The sequence below is a fragment of the Dendrobates tinctorius genome, unplaced genomic scaffold, assembly GCF_039654945.1.
Source record: "Dendrobates tinctorius isolate UK_male_01 unplaced genomic scaffold, ASM3965494v1 ptg000150l, whole genome shotgun sequence".
NCBI lineage: Eukaryota > Metazoa > Chordata > Amphibia > Anura > Dendrobatidae > Dendrobates > Dendrobates tinctorius.
The window spans coordinates 11,000,211-11,021,191 of record NW_027361817.1 but is presented as its reverse complement, the minus strand read 5'-3'; the positions used below and the strand labels follow the sequence as shown (position 1 = coordinate 11,021,191).

At 42.1% G+C, this 20,981-nt stretch overlaps 1 protein-coding gene across 1 annotated transcript in view; it reads left to right on the top strand.

Moving 5' to 3' along the window:
- The window catches only part of DNAH7 (dynein axonemal heavy chain 7), a 529,416-nt gene that overhangs the window by 347,576 nt on the left and 160,859 nt on the right, over nt 1-20,981 (top strand). Inside the window, exons 44-45 of the mRNA XM_073546702.1 lie at nt 1,732-1,912; nt 15,714-15,899. Coding sequence (XP_073402803.1) covers nt 1,732-1,912; nt 15,714-15,899 — 367 coding nt within the window. The remainder of the gene's footprint in view (nt 1-1,731; nt 1,913-15,713; nt 15,900-20,981) is intronic.

Sequence of the window (20,981 nt, the reverse complement as noted above, 5' to 3'; positions counted from 1 at the left end):
ACAGAATGCTGAGTTGCATCCAAAGAGCACCATACTTACTGTGAAGCATGGGGGTGGCAACATCATGCTTTGGGGCTGATTATCTGCAAAGGGACCAGGATGACTGATCAGTGTACATGAAAGAATGAAGGGGGCCATGTATCGTGAGATTTTGAGTGCAAACCTTCTTCCATCAGCAAGGGCATTGAAGATGAAACGTATATGGGTCTTTCAGCATGATAATGATTCCAAGCATACACCAGGGCAATGAAAGAGTGGCTTCGTAAGAAGCATATGAAGGTCCTGGAGTGGCCTAGCCAGTCTCCAGATCTCCACTCCATAGAAAACCTTTGGAGGGATTTGAAAGTCTGTGTTGCCCAGCGACAGGCCCAAAAAAATCACTGCTCTAGAGGAGATCTGTATGGAGGAATGGACCAACATACCATCAACAGTGTGTGCCAACCTTGTGAAGACTTACAGAAAACGTTTCACCTCTGTTATTGCCAACAAAGGATATATAACAAAATATTGAGATGAACTTTTGTTAATGACCAAATATTTATTTTCCACCATGATTTGCTAAATAAATCTTGCCAAATCAGACAAGGTGATTTTCTGGCTTTGTATTCTCATTTTGATTCTCATAGTTGTGGTCCACGTATAATGTCAATTACAGGCCTCTCTCATCTTTTTAAGTGGGAGACCTTGCACAATTGGTGGCTGACTTAATACTTTTTTCCCAACTGTATATGCCTCTCACACAGCCAAAGTTGATCTCACACTTTGCACTGATGAAGAGCAGTACCCCAAAACACAGTGTCTGCAAATTGAGATTCTGGTTTTTGCTTTTATCCTAAGTCTTTTGACTAGGCTCATTGGAGAGTAACATTGACTTTTAGGATTCCTACTTCCTATAGGTGGCATTAGAGGTCTTTAGTCGCTCAGGTCATTAGTCCAAAAGACCAGTTATTGGCAGATTCTCCTCACCATGGATCTGATGCATGGTGTGAGAGGCGAGGGGGACAAGGAGAAGCCACCTGTGACCATGTTTTCATGACCATGATTTAGTCACGAGAGCATCATGGTCCCTGGCCAGTTCCTAAATGTACATTTTCTCTGAAGCACCTCAGCATTTCATAGTCAGTCATATCAGCTGTCCTGAGGGAGGCAGCATCTGGTTCATGATACCTATGGTTCAGGCAGCAAGAATCAGCTGTCAGGGTAATGTTAGCATTCTAAAAAACATTATTATTATTTATTCATTTCTAGTTAATGTTTTAATAAATAAATTATAAAAGTAATAACAGTAAGTAAAATATTGGCTATTGTTCCTTCCATATAATCAGACGTGTGCAGTGGGGCACAATCACAAGTGCACTATGCTCCCAAATAACTAGAATCAATCATAGTTTGCTCTTCGCTGATGGAAAAGCCTATCTGCCAGCTACAAGTATTGAGATATATGGAGGAATGAGCCTTTGTGAGATTTCAATGCTCCAAATTTTTGCTTTAATTTGCTTTCTAAACCCAATACCCCTCCAGTAACAGTATGCATGATTTCACAAGATGCATTTATCTGTGATTGTATGATTCACAAAAAGCAAAATGTATTATGTAATTATATACAAGTTCCTGCAAAAAGTCATGGTGTCTGAATGCTCTCTTATGGCACATATTACGTCTGATTGTTGTGAAATTAGTAAAACATACTTTCTCCCCAGCATTTCTTATGAAATATTCTAATTTGTGTAGGGTGGCGAAGGTCGTAGCTCCTAAAAAAGTGAAGCTGAACCAAGCAGAAGGTGAACTGAAGATTGCTATGGATAGTTTGAGGAAGAAGCAAGCAGCTTTGAAGGAGGTTCAAGATAAATTGGCCAAACTTGAGGAGAAACTTGAAGAGAACAAACAGAGAAAAGCTGATCTGGAGAACCAGGTTTGTCATATAGTAACCCACCTAACTTTAGAAATACAAAGTGCTGAAGTACATGAGCTTGATTATGAAATATGCCTGAGGAAATCATACACATGAAATAGTTGCTGGCTAAATGAGAGGCTTTTTAGCAACTGCTCTATATACATGTAGAGAAAAGAAATAAAGAAGCTCACCATGCCAATATTGTTCAGGATACACCGGAAAGTTGGTCAATGGGTGTCAATTCCTGCTGGTGAAGCTCAGCTGTTATAGACCCAAAGAAGAAAAAGAATTTCCCGCACTTCCACCTATCCATTATAGGTGGAAGTGCCAGAAAATCCTTTTTTCTTCTTCGGTTCTATAAAGACGTAAGCTCGGTCGAGCGTGCGTGTTTATTTCAGCGAGCAGACTTGAGGCTATGTGCCCACGTAGCGTTTTTGATGCAGAATATTCCTGAGCGGAAACACATACCCTCCTCCCAGGAAAACGCATGCGTTTTATGAAGCGCTTTTGTAAGCGTTTTTGACGCTTTTGTTAAGCGTTTTTGCATGCGTTTTCCTATGCATTTTTGCAATACAATTGAATGTATGCAGAAACGCCTGCGTTTCCGCAAAATTAATGAACATGCTGCGTTTTTTTCCACTAAGCGTTTCCGCAGCGGAAAAAAACGCACCATTAGCACAACATGTGCGTTTTCCATTATATTACATTGGATGCTTTTCTTAAGCGTTTCCGCAGCAGAAACGCTAAGCGCTGCAGAAACGCTTAAAAAACGCAGCGTGGGCACACAGCCTAAAGGTTTCAGCAAATAGAACATGGTTTGAACATTTCAAGGTGGTTTGGAATCTTTGGGACATTTGTTGGGTACAGAGAGAATATTAATTGATATAGACATAAAGGACGGTTCTCAGAGACTGAAACTGTGTTTAATGGTTATGTGTTCACCTTGTGCCTCCTCTTCTGCGTCATTGTTATTTGCCTATTCTCAGTTTTATGATGTGGACATTTGACTGTTGGCCCACTCACTGATGATGGTAGTTCTTAAGGAGATATTGTTACAGCTTGGTGCTACCTTATGTTCATGGTTAAAAGGAACCAGTCAAGTCCCCCAAACCTCCCAAACCATAACCATTACTATTTCTAGCCCTATTCCTACATCTCAGTTGTGCCCCTAATAGTCCAGTCACTAGATCTTATGTGTGTTAGACAACTCCTATTACTATCCTCGGCTTATGCTGCCTACATTTTGACTAGTTCAGCTGTGCATCACTATAACCAGAGCACTCCAGCCTCTGTTGCTGTATTCACTCCCCTCAGGGCATTGTCATCATACCTGCACTACAGAAATAAAGTGATCAGCCAGTCACGCACAGGTGAGTGTTATTAACCCTTTACCGACATCCACCGTACATGTACGGCGCAAGTCAGAAGTGGGTGTATGGAGTGGGATCACGGGGTGAACTCACCCCACACCCGGCATTTCATGGCTATGTGTTACATCCAGGACCTGCCTCTAACAATCACATGTAGCGCGGAGTGCCGCCCTCGATTGTTAACCTTTTAAATGCCGCTGTCCAACAGCAGTATTAACAACACACCAGCAGCATATTGCGAGTCGCTGATAGGTTGATATGGTAGCTGAGGGTCTGTTGAAGACCCCCGTGCTTGTTATTACAGAGCTCTCTTGGAACCTTGCCTGTGGCCAGGCTCCAATGGAGACTGTGATTTTCACTATATGCAGCAATGCTGCATCCAAATCCAAGAAAGCCAAAATTATGTTTTTTGGTCACTCCAATACCAAAGTAATGGTGTAAAAGCGATCAAAATGTCATATCTATCCCAAAATGCTATCAATAAAAGCATCATTTTGCCCCACAAAAAATAAGCCATCACACAGCTCCATCGACTGAAAGACAAAAATATTATTTTTTTTTTTCAAACTTTTTTTCACCACTAAAATAATAGAAAAACTTGACATGTTTGGTATTGTTGTAACCTTACTGATGAGCAGAATAATACTGCAAGGTCATTTTTACCACAAAATGTAAGAATTCCCCCAAAAAATGTCAAAATTGCAGGGGTTTTTTTTTCACTATTTCACCACACTTGGATTTTTCCATTTTCCAGTATACTGTGTGGTAAAATGAATAATCTTATTCAAAAGTAAAATTCGTCCCACAATAAAAAAAAAAGCTCTTGTATGTCTATGTGGACAGAAATATAAAAAAGTAATGGCTCTGGGAAGAATAAAAACACAAGAATGGAAATTAGCCCCGTTGGGAAGGGTTAAATCTTCTGAGACTGGACTGCTCTGGGTCCAGGTAATTAGCATCCATGCGAAAATAAAAATAAAGTAGCTTTACTAGACATAGAAACTACTATCTGGGCTACCAAGAACTTGACAGGCACACTGTATTATGGCTTTAAAACCTTCTTGATGTGGGATGTTGAAAAAATAGAAAAAATATATAATATTGAAGCAAATCCCCCTCGACCCCCACATTTCCAAGTTTGAAAATAAAGAAAAAAAGGGCAAAGAGAAAAATCATATTTGGTGTCACCATATCTGTAAACACCTAATCTGACAGGTACAATAAGAATAAACATTGTAAAGAGAAGAAAAATCGCAACCCCAGAAATTATTTTTATTATTATTTATTTATAAAGCACCATTGGGTCCATGGTGCTGTATGTGAGAAGGGGTTACAAATTACAGATATCACTTACAGTAAACAAACTAACAATCACAGACTGATATAGAGGCGAGAGAGGACCCTGCCCTTTCAGGCTTACATTCTACAGGATAGTGGGGAAGGAGACAGTAGGTTGGGGGGTTGCAGCAGCTCCAGTGATGATGAGGCGGTAGCTCCAGAAGTGGTGAGGAGACAGTGGGGATCATTGCAGGCTGTAAGCTTTCCTGAAAAGATGGGTTTTCAGGTTCCGTCTGAAGGATCTGAGTGTGGTTGATAGTCGGACGTGTTGGGGCAAAGAATTCCAGAGGATGGGGGCTATTTGGGAGAGGTCTTGGAGGCGGTTGGGTGAGGACCGAATAAGTATGGAGGAGAGAAGGAGGTCTTGGGAGGACCGTAGATTATGTGAGGGAAGATATCGGGAGACTAGTTCAGAGATATATGGAGGACACAGGTTATAGATGGCCTTGTAGGTCAGTATTAGTAATTTGAATTGTATTCGCTGAGGGAATGGGAGCCAGTGAAGAGATTTGCAGAGGGGAGAAGCGGAGGAGTAGTGAGGAAAGAAATGAATTAGTCGGGCAGCAGAGTTAGGGATGGACTGGAGAGGTGCAAAGATGTTAGCAGGGAGGCCACAGAAAGGGATGTTGCAGTAGTCGAGGCGGGAAATGATGAGGGCATGCACAAGCATTTTAGTAGATTGAGGGTTGAAGAAGGGACGGATTCTGGAAATATTTTTGAGCTGGAGGTGACAGGAGGTGGAGAGAGCTTGGATGTATGATTTGAAGGTCAGGGCAGAGTCAAGGGTTACTCCGAGGCAGCGGACCTCCGATATGGCAGAAAGTGTGATGTCGTCAGTTGTTATAGATAGGTTGGGTAAGGAAGATATGTGAGATGGGGGAAAGATGATCAGATCAGATTTGTCCACATTGAGTTTGAGGAAGCGGGAGGAGAAAAAGGAGGATATGGCTGATAGACACTCCGGGATTCTGAAGAGCAGAGAGGTGACGTCTGGGCCAGAGAGATAGATCTGAGTGTCATCGGCATAAAGGTGGTACTGGATTCCGTGGGACTTTATGAGTTGACCCAGGCCAAGTGTATAGATTGAGAAGAGTAGGGGTCCTAGATCAGAGCCTTGATGGACTCCAACAGAGAGAGGGTGGGATGAGGAGGTAGTGTGGGAGTGGGAGACGCTGAATGTGCGGTTGGAAAGGTATGAGGAGATCCAGGATAGGGCGAGGTCTTTGATGCCAAAGGAAGAGAGGATCTGTAGTAGGAGGCAGTGGTCTAGAAGGAGGAGTATAGAGTATTGTCCGTTAGCTTTGGCTGTAAGTAGGTCGTTAGTAATTTTGGTCAGGGCTGTCTCAATGGAATGATAGAAACAGAAACCAGATTGTAGATTGTCAAGGAGCAAGTTAGGTGAGAGGTGGGAGGAAAGTTCAGCATAGATGTGCTGTTCCAGGAGTTTAGAAGCGAATGGGAGCAGTGATATTGGGCGATAGCTGTACATAGATGTTGGGTCGAGGGTTGGCTTTTTAAGGATAGGCGTGATTGTGGCATGTATGAAAGCAGAAGGGAAGGGACCAGAAGTTAGTGATAGGTTGAAGAGGTGGGTTAGGGATGGGATAAGAGTGGTGATGATGTTGGGGAGGAGGTGGGATGGGATAGGGTCAAGTTCACAAGTGGTGAGGTGTGATTTGGAGAGAAGATGAGCAAGCTCCTCTTCAGTGATGTTGGATAAGGAGGTTATGGGGTTTGTGCATTGGTCTGGTATACAAAGGGGTTGTGGTGGTTGAGCAATAAAGACTTGCCGTATTTGGTCTATCTTGTTTTTGAAGTGTGTGGCAAAGTCCTTGGCAGAGATTAGGGAAGTCGGAGGGGGCAGTGGTGGGCGGAGGAGGGAGTTAAAAGTATTGAACAACTGTTTGGGTTGTGGGATAAGGAAGATACAAGGGATGTAAAGTAGGCCTGTTTAGCAGAAGTGAGGGCAGATTTGCATGCGAATGTTGCTTGTTTGAGTGCAGTAAAGTCGTCTTGCGAATGCGTCTTCTTCCAGCACCGTCTGCAATTCTGGATGCTTGCCGAAGCTTTTTAGAGATGTTATTGTGCCAGGGTTGTCTATTGATTTGTCACACTCTGTTATGCATGACAGGGGCGACCGAGTCGATGGCTGATGCAAGAGTGGCATTGTAGAAACTAGTGGCAGTGTCTTTGTCGTGGAGTGAAGATATGGAGGACAGTGGTAGAATAGAGTCAGAGAGTGTGTGAGTGTCTAGATGTGCGAGGTTTCTGCAGGGGGTGCGCATGTTGCTGGACATGGGTGACAGGTGAGGAAGACAGGGATGAGAAAGTGAGTAGATGGTGGTCAGATAAAGGGAGAGGGGAGGTGGTGAAGTTAGATAGGGAGCAGAGACGGGTGAAGACCAGGTCTAATGTGTGTCCGTCTGTGGGTGAGGCTGAGGAAGACCACTAGGCAAGTCCAAAAGATAATGTAAGGGACAGGAGTAGAGTTGAGCGACTTTGGTCACATCGGGTTTCATGAAACAAAATTTGTTTCAGATGAAACTGGTCCGACTAGGGCAAAAAAAGTTGGAGTTTCGTCCGAAACCAGACCCCAATGCAAGTCAATGGGAAATAAAAGTCTGCATTGAGTGGATGAATGTCATCCGCTCAATGCCGACTTTTATTCCCCATTGACTTGCACTGGGGTCGGGTTTCGGACGAAACTCCAACTTTTTTTGCCCTAGTCGGACTAGTTTCATCTGAAACAAATTTTGTTTCATGAAACCCGATCTGACCAAAGTCGCTCAACTCTAGACAGGAGTTTGGAGGCTGCCGACTGGTGGGTGTTATGATGAGTCACCGAAGGAGGAAAAAACAAAATACCAGCTAAGTCCAGAAAAACCAGAGAGGTTGGCAGCTATCGGATTGCAGACCCCTGAACCTATCCACAACAACTAGAAGTAGCCGTGGAGGGTTCCTACGGTGCCCTAGACCCCTCGATCACAGCCGGAGAACTACATAGCCTAAAGACAGAAAGGGGAAAAACTAAACTGCCCCAGAGCAGACCCCAAAGCAATAGGCAGCCCCCAAAATATAATGACGGTGAAGCAAGATGAAAACACTAACACAGATAGAAAGATAGGTTGAGCAAATGATGGGGCCCAAGCTAACTACATAGGACAGGATAGGAAAGCTGCTGTCTGCCATCCGCAAAAACCCTATCAAAATGAGCCGACCGACTGATAGGAAAAACAGGCCCTGAAGTCGCTAGGCTTCAAAAGACTATATCAGCACTCAGGTATATTCTGAAGACAGAGCAAAAGATCAACAGATCAGAGACAAAAATGGAATTCAGCTCACCCCGACCGGGGATGGCAGAACTCCCAAAAAACAAGGCAAAACAAAAACAAAACTGAAGAGTACCAAGCAGAGCAGAAAAACTTAGCTTTGAGATGCAGGAATCAGACTGGTCTCCAAGAATCCAGCAGGAAAATCACCAGCCAGGAAGAAGGGCGTCAGCAGCCTTATATCCAGTCCTCAATTCCAGCCACCCAGTCATCATCTAGCTGCCCATGTGTTTGGTAATCAGCCTCACTACCTTCCTTCACCAGAGGAGGGAGTTCATCAGACCTCAATGGTGAAGGGAAAAATGAACTCACAACAGGTGGGTGTCAATGGGGATGTTGAAGTCACCCATAAATATGGTGGGAATGTCAGCAAAGAGAAAGTGAAGGAGCTAGGTGGAGAATTGGTCAATAAAGGCAGTGGTCGGGCCCGGAGGTCAGTATATGATAGCCACTTGGAGGTTGGAGGGAGAGTAGATGCGGACAGAGTGGACTTCAAAAGAGAGGAGGATAAGGGAGGGTAGAGGTGGGATTGGGTTGAAGGTGCAGTTAGAAGAAAGGAGAAGGCCCACTCCTCCATCATGTCTTTTGCCAAGGCGAGGAGTGTGGATGAAGTGGAGTCCGCCGTAACATAGCGCAGCAGGGGAGGCGGTGTTGGAGGGTGTCAGCCATGTTTCGGTGAAGCCAAGGAAGGAAAAATTATAAGAGCTAAAGAGGTTGTGAATCACATGGAGTTTATTGCAGACGGAGCGGGCATTCCAGAATGATCCAGAGAGTGGGAGCAGGGTGATGGGCGTCAAGGGCACGGATTTGAGGTTGTAAAGATTTCAGGTGTTTATATTGGGTTGGGAGCCATAGAAGGGGGTAGTAATGGGAGGTGTGAGCTGTAGGAGTCCAGGGTTGGGAGATATGTTGCGCCAGCAGTGAGGAGAAGCAGAGAAAGACAGAGCATGTGGGAGAAGGCGAGTGGGCAGCTTGTTTTGTGTTTTATTAGGAGAGATCTGAGGTGGAGGAGCAGGTCAGCGGAGGAGGTCAGGTGGGGAGGCAAGAAGGAAGGAGATATTATTATTTGGTTAGCGTGTGCTGGGGTTTGCGGACAGCGAAGGAGAGTGAGGAGTAATGGAGCCAAAACTGTTAGAGCGTATGTCAGCATGGTGAGAGTAAGTGTGGAGGTAAGAGAAATTTAGTACATGTAAACACAGTGGTTAGTCGTACCTTCTGTTCACTTCTGGCTCATTTCTGGCACTTTTCTGCTGTTATCCTTAAAGAGACATCCTTATAGAGACAGACCGAGGTCCAGACAGACCTATGAGTCTATCGCCACACCTCCCTAAAAATTGCAATACAAAGCTATCAAAACCACGTGAAAATCCCGGCATCACACGGCTCCATTTACAGAAAAATGAGAACGTTCTAAGTATCAAAGAATGGAACAAAATGTTACCAAGTGATATTTTACTGCACAAAGAATACTTGAAAAGTAACCCCCCAAAAAACAATGATGGAATGGTGATTTTTTTCACCATTTTGGCGCACTTGGAATATTTTTTTTACGTTTTCCAGTATGCTGTATGATATTTATGATAACATGAATGGTGTCATTCAAAACGATAACTCACCCTGCAAAATATTAAGGCTCATATGCCTTTGCCAGTGAAAAATTAATTAAGTTATAACTCTTGGAATACGGGAGGAAATAATAAAACACAAAAATTAAAAATTGCTGTGGTAAGAAGGAGTTACAGGGAATCTGTCAGCTGCTCTTCCTATGTAATCTGAAGACAGCAGGATATAGGGGCTGAGACACAGATGTTCACTTATAATAAAGGTTTTATCAGCCGGAGACTATCACTGTCACACAATCGACCACCTGCTAGACCAACTCAGCCCCCTCCAGTGATAATCAGCTCACTGTCAATAGACAATGTACATACAGAGCCTCGTATTTGCCCGAGGCAGGTTTCTGAGCTCTGCTACATGCTGCATCTAAGAACTCTGATTGTGTCACAACTGCTGCACCCGGTAACTTAAATGATACATCTCTGGAATCAGGGTCTCTGTCTCTACATCAGACTGTTCTCAGATGAGGTAGCAAAAACCTGCTGACAGATTCCCTTTAAATGGTACTATAGGTGGTTTGGGTGGCTTGGAGAACCTTCCAGGACCCCTTTACTCACTTGTCTAAAAATCCTTTGCACTGTTTTATGCAATAACCAATACAATGTTAATTCTGGATTAAAAGTTTCCTTTTAGTATATGAATGTTCCAGGCAGCAGGTTATTATAAAAAACACACCGTGCTGTACTCACTTTCACTGGGTCCACCGGCGAACTTGGGGTGTTCTGTCTACACTTGCCGAGCTTCTGAGCTCGCTGATTGGCTGCCACCCTGCCCATGTGATGTCAGCGCCACAGCCATTGCCACATACTGGGAGCCGCGGCGGACACTTGCAATGTGTACAACGAGGTTTGTTTCTTTATAATAACTTGCACCCCGGGACATTCATTTATTGACAGGGTACAACCCGTATAATTCAGGATCCTAGGTAACGCAAATATGTGTACAGGTTGCTGACCGGTCTTCAGAGCTGAACGCAGCCTGTAAAGAGAAGAAAAGCAGATGCCATATTAATTTTTTATTCTAATGTAAAGTACACAGTGTCCCCTATAATTATTTGATAAGAGAATATTATTATCTGACACAATGTTGTCTGCGTACTTTGTTCTGAGCAGAAAAGCCTTTGCGGCATGAAGCCGATGCAGTCTGTTTATCAGGGTGGCCATGTAATGTAACAAGAATTTCCGTTCACCTGACATCATTTCAGATATGTTTGTAAATCTCTAAAAATGGCAGCAGAAAGCAAGTAATGGCCACTGAGATAATGTAAGGTGACTGCCTTCCTTAATATAGTTACGCTTTCAGATCCCAACTGTTCCGGGATGATGATGATATAATAACTCTGTTCTAAATCATCTTTTTTTGGCCTTCGTGTAAAACGTGATTAGCATTTTCCATCTCGCACTAAGCACGGTATAATGTGTTGACACCACCACATAAATTATTTTCTGGGGGCTGAGGCTCACAAATTTGTTGGCATCAATTATATGCCTTTGTACAGAAGGATTGATGAGCTGCAATAAAATGGAATATTTATCCGTGTCACGGGTTTGTGTTTTCCTAACAGCTAGTTTGGATACTTTTGACATTAATGGTCTTTTTCTGCCTTTCTATTATTTCATACTGGAATATGAGTTTATTATAGTTTATACATTTTAATTTTGCCTTAATTCAGATTTTGATATTGTCTTAAAGCACATTTTGGGAGCCTCTATCATAAAGTCCTAAGACTTTGTTAATTAGAGAAAAAAATGTGTTGTATCTACTAATCTGAATTAGATTTTGTTTTCTTCCTTTCATTTTCGTACCTAAACTTGGATGTGTCCTAAAAAGCATTAACTCTTACAGTCAGTAATTATGGCCACTGTTTGTGGGACAAGAAACTTGGATTCCTTCTTCACCCTCACAGTTGCTGCATTTCTGTGACTCCTCAAAACTGCTAGGCGGTGCCATCTATATACATGACTATTAGAATTAATTACCACTATTCTATAATAATGTGCGGCACTGACCGTCACAATATTTATAACTAGCTGAAGAGCCCGGCGTTGCCTGGGCATAGTAACCAACTGTGGTTAGTTAGAACAAATTATAATGATTATATTGCTCATAAAAACCGTGCATTTAATCCTATCCTGTGTGATACTGATTGCTGATTGCAAATTGGTTTTGTGGCTGACCACCACTGTTGTCGTGCACGCTGGGTCATGTTCGCCATCTTTTCTGTGTTTATTGTGATTGATCTAGGCTGCTGTGCACACTCACGGCAGCCCCGCCCTGCCCCAGGCTTTATTTATTTTTGCATCCATGTCTGAGCCTGCATTGCCCTTCATCTGTGTTTGCTGGTCAGGCAGTGTGTGGAGGTCAAACCTGAGATGTCTGTGTTCAGACTTGGTTGGCCTTCATCTGCACCTGCTCCATCTGGCTGCATGGGAGTGATGCAGATATGCTTCAGGTATGGATTACATTTGATATGGTCTTGCTTTTAAAACATTTAGGAGGCCGCAATGGCACAGTGAATAAATAAAAATGTAGAGTAGGACCCCCCATATGAGATTGCCTTGGCGTGGCGGGGTGGCTCAATATATTGATCAATATTTTGCTAAATGTCTCATTTTGAATGCAGTAAGGTATGTGCATATGCACCTCATGCTATGCGTTCTGACCACTGGCAGTGCTGGCTCTTCTCTTTTTTGATTGCTGAGCCGTGTATCTAATACTATTCTGTGTGATAATGTGTGCTGAGCTGTGTATCTAATCCTATCCTGTGTGATACTGTCTGCTGAGCCGTGTATCTAATCCTATCCTGTGTGATACTGACTGCTGAGCCGTGTATCTAATCCTATCCTGTGTGATACTGACTGCTGAGCCGTGTATCTAATCCTATCTTGTGTGATACTGACTGCTGAGCTGTGTATCTAATCCTATCCTGTGTGATACTGACTGCTGAGCTGTGTATCTAATCCTATTCTGTGCGGTACTGTCTGCTGAGCCGTGTATCTAATACTATTCTGTGTGATAATGTGTGCTGAGCTGCGTATCTAATCCTATTCTGTGTGATACTGTCTCCTGAGCTGTGTATCTATTCCTATCCTGTGTGATACTGACTGCTGAGCCGTGTGTCTAATCCTATCCTGTGTGATACTGACTGCTGAGCTGTGTATCTAATCCTATCCTGTGTGATACTGACTGCTGAGCTGTGTATCTAATCCGATACTGGGCTCCCCGTGCAGTCTGTGTCAGAGGGTGGTCTGTGTTGGCACGGTAATAAATTGTGTTATTTCCAGCTTTACAGAAGGACAATAACACCATAGAAATGAATAATAGGCCTCAGTTACCACAACTGTCTACAAAGAAAACTGTTGCTGATAGCAACCAATCACAGCTCATTTTTCATCTTTTAAACAGCTCTGGGACAGCGTGGCGAGTTTTGAGTGGCGACTTTTGTGTTTCGACTTTTATGTGGCAAGGGTGGTGTATGTGTGGTGAAATGTGTGCTGAGGGTGGTATATGTGTTGAAGCACGTGGTAGTATGTGGCGCATTTTGTGTGTGTGTTCCTATCCCCGTGTGTGGTGAGTATCCCATGTCAGGGCCCCACCTTAGCAACTGTACGGTATATACTCTTTGGCGCCATCGCACTCATTCTTTAAGTCCCCCTTGTTCACATCTGGCAGCTGTCAATTTGCCTCCAACACTTTTCCTTTCACTCTTTCCCCATTATGTAGATAGGGGCAAAATTGTTTGGTGAATTGGAACGCGCAGGGTTAAAATTTCGCCTCACAACATAGCCTATGACGCTCTCGGGGTCCAGACGTGTGACTGTGCAAAATTTTGTGGCTGTAGCTATGACGGTGCAGATGCCAATACATACACTTTTTCCCCATTATGTAGATAGGGGCAAAATTGTTTGGTGAATTGGAACGCGCGGGGTTAAAATTTTGCCTCACAACATAGCCTATGACGCTCTCAGGGTCCAGACGTGTGACTGTGCCAAATTTTGTGGCTGTAGCTGCGACAGTGCGGATGCCAATCCCGGACATACATACTTACATACATACACACACACCCACATTGAGCTTTATATATTAGATTACCTTTATTCATAAGATGATTCATGAAAACAAATTAAGAACTAGACAGTGGGGTGAACCACAAAGGACTGATTCCACAAAGCCACAGACTTACAAAACAAAACTACAATACAAATAGATCAAATATATTACGGGGATAAAAATACCCAAAATATATATAAAAAAGTAAGTACCAAATAGAAAAAGAGATGGGAATCCTAAATAGAGCAACAGTCCTGAGGCATAGAAGTAATAGAAGAGGCAATCGCCCTAGTAAATAGACATGGTTCACCCGCAAAATCTATCAAGTGTTGCACATATAACTTCTTCAGGGGTGACTGGTCATTACAGTCAAAAGATAACTTTAGACCAATAGGAGAGGTACTGTACATGTTACAAAACAGAACAAAAAATCAAAACAAATATTGCGAAGATAGTCTACAAAAAATACATGGACACTGTGATAAAACACTCCGGGATCGCCTTTGCTGAGGTCAAAGGTCACGTGCATTCAGCATGAAACTCAGGCGCAGAGCTGGGATTCGGGTATAAGTGACACTGGGTCAGGTTTATTAACGGTGAAAGCAATGCATAAAGGAAATAAATCATAAAACAAATCCTTGCCTGTCCGGCACTAACTAAACAAGGTACAACCTAACTACCAACTGGCGGGCTTCTCCCGTCCAGCCAAACCACAGTTGCAGTGGGCACTGCTTTCACTCACGTGTGTCTCTCACACAGACAGGCTCTCTGTGTTCCCAGGCTGAGACCCTCACGCAACCACCTGGCATCCTTTTATATCCGCCTCCCATTAGTAACCAGGTGCGATACTGACCAGACTAGGCCACATAGGAAAGGTATCTGGGCGAGATATACCTGCCCTCATCCACTATTCCCACATGATTCTCACAACACAAAGAAAAACTAACTGTGAAGTACTCAAACTAATATGGTCCCAAAATCAAATGTGACCTTTTGTGCGCCAAATTAGAGCATATACAGGATGTCCCATAAGCCGAAAAAGTGACATATACGCAATTAAGCACAAGACTTGTCTATAGAAACAATGCACACAAAGCTAAAATCAAAAAACAATGATGAAAGTAGAAAAAAATATAAAATAATAATAGTATGACACTCTGATATATACGGTCAGTTAGGACTCCAAAAGGTACTGAATATCAGTGTATATTACCTCAAATTAATTAAACTCCGAATTAAGATGAAGGAGCCCTGTTTTCAAAACGACAATGCCTGGCCACATGTGGATGCCCTATATCACCTAAATGCAGTACCATAGCCTGCAGGGTCTCCAGACTTCTCTTCTATCTGGGACATCATTGATCGGCAATTGCAAAGGGAACTGCCAGTAGTGGATCTTGATGATTTGCTGCTCAAGTGCACTCAGTGATGCAGAACATTTCTCACACAATCATTAATAACATCACTGATAGCAGTCAAAGTGTGTAAGTGCAAGGATTTCTGCACATAGCGCTTATTGAGTAATACTGAATGAAGCGGGATGTTTTGCAAATGTTTCCACTTTTTAATCATTTGCATATCATTTACATGTCTATCGATCCTCTGATTTACATACTTCCCCGCCTTTTCCTTATTGGTGTTGTAGTTTCCATGTTGCAGGATTTCTATGCAGCCACATGGCCCCTGATAGCAATGTAGAGTATGATCATAGTGGTGCTCTGTTTAAAAGCTTAGCTTCAATATAGTCTAAAACACAAGACCGGCGATGCAGGTGCTCCCCAGAGTCAGCAAGTAGTTTACTTAATACCTTCCATACATCCCAAACATTTTGCGGCAACGAAACCTCTCTCTGCACCGTTTCTTCTATAATACTACAGCATTTTTGAGTAACGCTTAACTATAATGGGAATCGGGGGAAGGTTAGGGCTGCCTTAACCCCCGACCCGAACACTTTTGAAAAATATTGGAAACAAAGACCACTTTTTGCTGAAAACAATTGTAGGGATAGTTTTTACAGCTCCGACATTTGTGCATCGCACAATTTAGTAAGATAAAATAGAAAGACATTATTACCTGGTACCACCATGTACATTATTTATATCCTGTCATTACCAGGTCGATCTGTGCAGCAAAAAACTGGATCGAGCAGAACAATTAATCGGAGGATTAGGTGGAGAGAAAACAAGATGGAGTCAAACTGCAATAGAACTTGGAACGCTTTACATTAACCTCACAGGGGATATCCTCATATCTTCGGGAATCGTGGCTTATCAAGGAGCCTTCACATCAAGTTACCGACAGGTACCGCCCTCATGTTTCTTTTTACCTTTATAACTGAAATTGGTTTTCAGCTCTGCTTTTAATTCTGAGGCCGCACACCTTTCCCAGTACGGAATCAGAGGAAGTAATTTTTTCTTTTTCATCATGTGTGTGTGCCCATTCTTCATGGCCGCCATTATGTGTTCTCCCTGCTAATGAGCTGTTGTCATGATGAAAAAGTGCAGATTTCCTGCAGAATGTCACCAGACGTCTTCCTCGCAGAGACGGACTCGCTGTGGATTCCAATTAAAACTCCACAAATTCTTTGTATCATTTTCGACAAAGTGTTTAGCACATTCCAGCATTCATCAGATGAGCCATCATAGTGGCAGAAGATCCCGACCAGATTTGATGTTCTGTTGACTTGGAGAACACATTCACATAGCAATTATTTCTGTTGTGTAACAGTGGTGACTTTGATATTTACCACTGTACACTTTCCTATCATGTACACAGTATTAGTTACTCTATGTAATATCATTTATTATGGTGCAAAACTACAGCTTTATCTGAAAAGGGGTTTATGCTGAAAAAGTCAAGGAAAAATAAACAGACATGATAAAAGCTAACAGAATTATTTGCTGTTTTTTTTCTCCCTTTTAATGATGAGCACGTTGGAGAAAGAGGATGGATTGAGTTAGGGCTCATGTTACATAGCCAAATTACATCCATATTCACGGTTCAGATTAGAAAAGTCTTTGGGGCAGAACTGTACATACAGGTGCTTCTCACAAAATTAGAATATCATCAAAAAGTTAATGAATTTCAGTTCCTAAAAAAGCTCATATATTATATAGAGTCATTACAAACAGAGTGATCTATTTCACGTGTTTATTTCTGTTAATGTTGATGATTATGGCTTACAGCCATTGAAAACCCAAAAGTCATTATCTCAGTAAATTAGAATACTTTACAGCAGCAGCTTGAAAAATTATTTTAAAATCCAAAATGTTGGCTTACAGAAATATATGTTCAGTAAATGCACTCAATACTTGGTCGGGGCTCTTTTGGCATCAATTACTGCGTCAATGCGACCGGGCATGGAGGCGATCAGTATGTGGCACTGCTGAGGTGTTATGGAAGCCCATATTGTTTTGATAGCAGCCTTCAGGTCGTCTGCATTGTTGGGTCTGGTGTCTCATCTTCCTCTTGACATTACCTCATAGATTTTCTATGGGGTTAAGGTTAGGCGAGTTTGCTTCCCAATCAAGCACAGTGATACTGTTGTTTCTAAACCAGTTATTGGTACTTTTGGCAGTGTGGACAGGTGCCAAGTCCTGCTGGAGAATGAAATTTCCCTCTACAAAAAGCTTGTCGGCAGAGGGAAGCATGAAGTGCTCTAAAATTTCCTGGTAGACAGCTGCGCTGACTTTGGTCTTGATAAACACAGTGGATCTACACCAGCAGATGACATGGCTCCCCAAACCATCACTGATTGTGGAAACTTCACACTAGACCTCAGGCAGCTTGGATTGTGGCCTCTCCACTTTTCCTCCAGACTCTGGGACCTTGATTTCCAAATGAAATGCAAAATGTACTTTCATCTGAAAACAACAACTTGGACTACTGAGTAACAGTCCAGTTCTTTTTCTCCTTGGCCCAGGTAAGACGCTTCTGGCGTTTATTGGTCATGAGTGGCTTGACACAAGGAATGTGACACTTGTAGCCCATGTTCTGGATATGTCTGTGTGTGGTGGCTCTTGAATTACTCCAGCAGCAGTCCACTCCTTGTGAATCTCCCTCCAATTTTTGAATGGCCTTTTCTTAACAATCCTTTCAAGGTTGCTGTTATCCCAGTTGCTTGTGCATCTTTTTCTACAACACTTTTACCTTCCACTCAACTTTCCATTAATATGCTTTGATACAGCACTCTGTGAACAGCCAGCTTCTTTTGCAATGACCTTTTGTGGCTTACCCTCCTTGTGGAGTGTGTCAATGACTGCCTTCTGGACATCTGTCAAGTCCACAGTCTTCCCCATGATTGTGGAGCCTACTGAAAGACACTAAGGGACCTTTTTAAACACTTAGGAAGCCTTTTCAGGTGTTTATGTTAATTATTCTAATTTACTGAGATAATGACTTTTGGGTTTTCATTGGCTGTAAGCCATAATCATCAACATTAACAGAAATAAACACTTGAATAGATTACTCTGTTTGTAATGACTCTATAGAATATATGATTTTCACTTTTTGTATTGAAGAACTGAAATAAATTAACTTTTTGATGATATTATAATTTTGTGAGGAGCACCTGTATGTACATCTTCAAATTCACACTGAGGTTGGCCAACAAATAGACAAATTGTGGCATTGGATGGTGTAGAGGCTCTGTCTGTCTCAGTATGGCTCCGGGCCTCGGAGGACTACTGAACGGAGTCTGTACACATCGCATTGCCTCGTGCGTGATGTCTGTTGCTCCACCAGCATGAAAGAAGAACCTGTATTCCCATTGAGCTGGTGAGTCCGCTTTCTACTTTAGTCTGACATTTACATTGGAAGTATTAAACGTGTTTCTTCGTTAGTTTGCTGCGATTTCCTTTAGATGTCACTGTCGGTCCAGACTATGGAGAACATGTTACTCATGGATGGAAATAGCTCCGGAGTTTTTATTTCGGCTCATTTTTTGATCTGTGTCTATTCCACTGATCTTCTGTGTACCTCAGCAGAATAAGCCAAAGTGAAGAGATTTATTAGATAAGATCTGGTGTTCAGGAATAGCAGCACTGTCATATTGTCATAGATATGCAGGCATTCATGTATATTAGTGTAACTATAAAAAAAAAACTCCGGGGGTAATTACTTCATTATTTCAGAAAACTTCTGTAGTTAAACTCAATTAAATTGTCCATCAGTCACAAACATAGAGTTTACACTTTGTGCATAATCAAATGTGTTTCTACAAATGCAATTTATTTTCATTGCTAGAAGACAATGTTTGCAGCCTTGTACCATTTCTCCGGGAATAGACATGTTGCTGCATGAAGCATGTATGTATTCTGTGCTCCTGAAAATGAGGCTGCGTGTAATAAGGGAATCTAATCTGACAGTTTAGCGAAAGACTAGATATTTTATGTTTCATTGCATTGCAATCACTTTTACTAATAGTATTACATTGGAATTGACACTTAGGCTAGTATTGTGGTAAGTGGTGGGGGACGCTTCAGTTGAATTATCTCAGGAGTAGATCCTGTTATCCAGTACATGGTATAACCTGTGTTGGATGCCATATTGTACCATGTTATACAATTGTAAATTCTGTATTTGCACTGTTGATGCACCTCTTCTTTAGGGATCAGAAATAATGCCCACTCTATACAGTACAGATATTTCCGAAGACTCAATATACACAGGTTATGGCCCCGATTCATCATCACAGGCGATTTTCTCTCCAGTCTTGATGAGTGGGCATGGTGGACTCAGATGCGCACGCCTTTTCATGAATCAGGAGTGTCTAACGAGTGGCGTACACCTCCGTGCACCACACCAGAAATGTTACTCCAGTCACTAAGATTTTTGGTGTAGGAAATTCAGTCGCTCATCATGTATTAGACGATCTGTGGTGTCACATCCCGCCGCGGCCATGTCCCACTTTATTTCAGCCGAGCTAGGAGCAACTTGCCTGAAAAGCCCCAATATTTTTGCACAACTCAGAGTTACTTAATTATTTTACAACTTTTCAAAGCAATTCATGCCAGAATTCTGCTGAAAATACTTGGGTGAATCAGGGTTTACGTGTTTCAGTTTTCATTGACTTCCAATAAGAAAAACATCATGTCAGTGGTATCAAAAGAAGTACGAATCATTCACCTTTTAAAACGTTGGTGGAGCTGCCATAAAAATGGCTTAAATTGTCAATGTTCACTTTTCAGTGAGTGGCAGTTTTGTTATGTTTTTCTATTGCTGGAAAACACCTTTTAAACTTATGTTTAAAAGAGTTCACTTTAATCAGACGTTGATGGCAAATAATTAGGATAGGTCATCAATATTAAACCATTGGGGATTTGTCTCCAAGCTGTTTGCAGGGTGAGCGTGTGAGACTTCAGCCTCTTTAATGTTAAATCTTTCGTAGTGGTGGTAGAGGTAGTGGTGGTGGTAGTGGTAGTAGTAGTCGCAGTAGCAGTAGTAGGTAGTAGTAGGCAGTATAGCAGTAGTAGTAGTAAGTAGTAGTAAGTAGTAGTAGCTCTGCGGCTAAGACGTGGACGGTGTGCAGGTAAACTCCACAATGTTAAAGAGCCTGCAGTGATCTCACAAGCTGCGATAAACAGCTGGTCAGCAAGGGTGCTGGGCTTCAAACCCACACAAGTCTAATATTATCTGCCCCCTTTCTGCCCCTTTAATCATGAACACTAAGAATTTACAAACACTGTTACTGAAATATATTAAGTGTGCATGAGTTAAAGAAGTAGATCTGAATCATTGCATTCTGAGAGCTTGATTTATATGATTTTTCTTTGACCATTCCAAATTAAAACCTATACATTTTAAAATTAGGTTTTATTTATATCTTAAAAAAACAAATAATATTAGCATCAGCCGGCTCATGTTAGACAGGTTCTTATTACTATTGCATGCGCTGCTTTGTGTTTTGGTTTGTGTCCTTATGAATGGGATTTTCACATATGGGAATCAATCCACTCTAATCACAATCTTGCTGTTACGACTGTCCCAAGTACACGTAGTAATATTCCTTTAGAAGCCACACAGTGTCTATTGGGTTAAACATTTTCACTCATTCATTCACACTATCTGTGAAAATCATATAGTCTTATAAAAGTTATATAAGAATCCTGAAACCCAGTCAGCTGGAAGTGTGCTAACCAAATATTTTTTGAAAGAAGCTAGATAAAGGCAAATATTAAGAGTTCGATTCTTCAAGTGATTTCACCAGAAAAACGGTGTAAAACTATTTGAATAGTCTCTACATTTTTACAACTTTTGGCGTTTTCACACCAGTTTCAAGGACTCCACCAAAATGGGTAGAACTGGGGAGGGAAAGTGACGGGCTGTAGCTACACCTGTCTATCAAATTCGTGGAAAGTGGCAGTGTTTCTTACACCAAAAATG